Source organism: Pygoscelis adeliae, unplaced genomic scaffold (assembly GCF_000699105.1).
Source record: "Pygoscelis adeliae isolate BGI_AS28 unplaced genomic scaffold, ASM69910v1 Scaffold316, whole genome shotgun sequence".
Classification (NCBI taxonomy): domain Eukaryota; kingdom Metazoa; phylum Chordata; class Aves; order Sphenisciformes; family Spheniscidae; genus Pygoscelis; species Pygoscelis adeliae.
In genome coordinates, this window is record NW_008824905.1 from 687,471 (window position 1) to 688,959 (window position 1,489).

General features: G+C 58.1%; 1 protein-coding gene across 1 annotated transcript in view; it reads left to right on the top strand.

The window, feature by feature from the left end:
* The first annotated feature begins 1,118 nt into the window (after window positions 1–1,118).
* AREG (amphiregulin) overlaps window positions 1,119–1,489 on the top strand; it is a 9,136-nt gene continuing 8,765 nt past the window's right edge. The window contains exon 1 of the mRNA XM_009324900.1: window positions 1,119–1,167. Within this exon, the coding sequence (XP_009323175.1) occupies window positions 1,119–1,167 (49 nt within the window). The remainder of the gene's footprint in view (window positions 1,168–1,489) is intronic.

A 1,489-nucleotide genomic window follows, 5' to 3' on the forward strand; every position in this document is an offset into this window, starting at 1 on the left:
CCACAGTCTTCATCGCTGGGACGTTTTCTGGAGATGAGCCTGGGAAAAGAAAGGCAGACTGATGGAGAGAAACCTCCCCTCCGACGTGGCCACGGTGCCGTATTCCACAGATGTGGCCGGAGACCAGAGGGGAAAAAAGTTGGCCCCAACACCACCTGCGCCAGGTGCTGTCTGAGTCCGGGCTGCACTGAAGGTTTTCAGGGCTAGCAAAAAGACAGTCGAGGCACAGGAAGGACCAGCCCGGCTCCCGAGGCGTTCATTTCTGCCAGCAAGAATGGGGCAGTGTACCACGGGCCCACCTCCTCCCACTGTGCCACTGGTCCGTGGAAAACAAAGTCTGGCTCAGGGCAGACGCCAAGGAAAGACTCTGGCTGTGCCCGTGCATGCAGCTCCCTGCACGGGCTCCCTGCTAATCTCTAAGGTGCACGCCATTGGGCTCGCCAGCTTTTGGGGAAGCTCCCTGTCCTCTGGGACCGGCATGATGGACCAGCCAGAGCGGGCAAGGGCACTTTGAGCAGCAGCCCCAGCCTGGGTGTCCTGCTGGAAAACCCCAGGTGCTGCTGGGAGCGGTGGCTCAGTAGGTGGCACTCTGCATCCACGGGGAGCCAGCACCTTCCCAAAGGTGAGCCCTGCCCTTGCTGGCCCAGCAACCTGCCCCACTGGCCCAGCCTCGGTGGGGCAGCCCACAGGGGCGAGCCTTGCAGCCCCCTCAAGGCTTCTCCTCCTTTCACCGCTCCTGGGGACATCCTCTGGGAGCTCAGCCTGGGGCCAGAGTCCAAGTGTCCTTCCAGCCCTGGAAGAAGGACACGGCCAAGCTTAGTGCCTCCTCCCCGACAGCACACAGCAGAGCTGGGGCTTGCGGCGGGATCCCACCCTGAATGTCCTGAAAGATGTGGCCTCTGGAGGGTGTCCTCTCAGAGAAGCAGCCAAGCAGGGTTTTGCCAGGACGCCGCCATTTGGGAAGAGCTCCCCTGATGTCCCACCTGAACCTCTCTGTGCACAACCGGTGGCCATCGCCACCTTGCTGCATTTTCTGCACGCCGAGGAGCAGTGCTGCTTGATGCCAGGCTGCCCCTTCTTCTTCAAGGAAGCAGGAGCGGCAGGAGGAAGTCGGCGAAATGCCCGACAAATTCAAAGCGTGCCGAGCCAAATTCCTCGCTGCTGCCAGTCAGTGAGACGGAGCCATCGGCTGGAGATTGGAGGAGAGAGGGAACGTAGTGAGTCAGTCGCTGGATATGCCGTGTTTGGTCTCTAAGCAGCGCAGGTAACACGGGCAATTGCACTCAAGTCATTCAGCCTTTCCCCCGCTAAGCTTCTCCTTTCAGTTGCTTAGCAGTTTGCCAAGCGTAGCGCACAGGGCTGAAATTTTCAGTGCTCGGTATATTCCTCCGACTGAAGTTAAAAAAATTAATTGAAAATGTTTCCAGTGAATCTCTGATAAAAAACTGGGAGAAATACTTCATTTTAACAGCTGCAAAAAAAGAAAGTT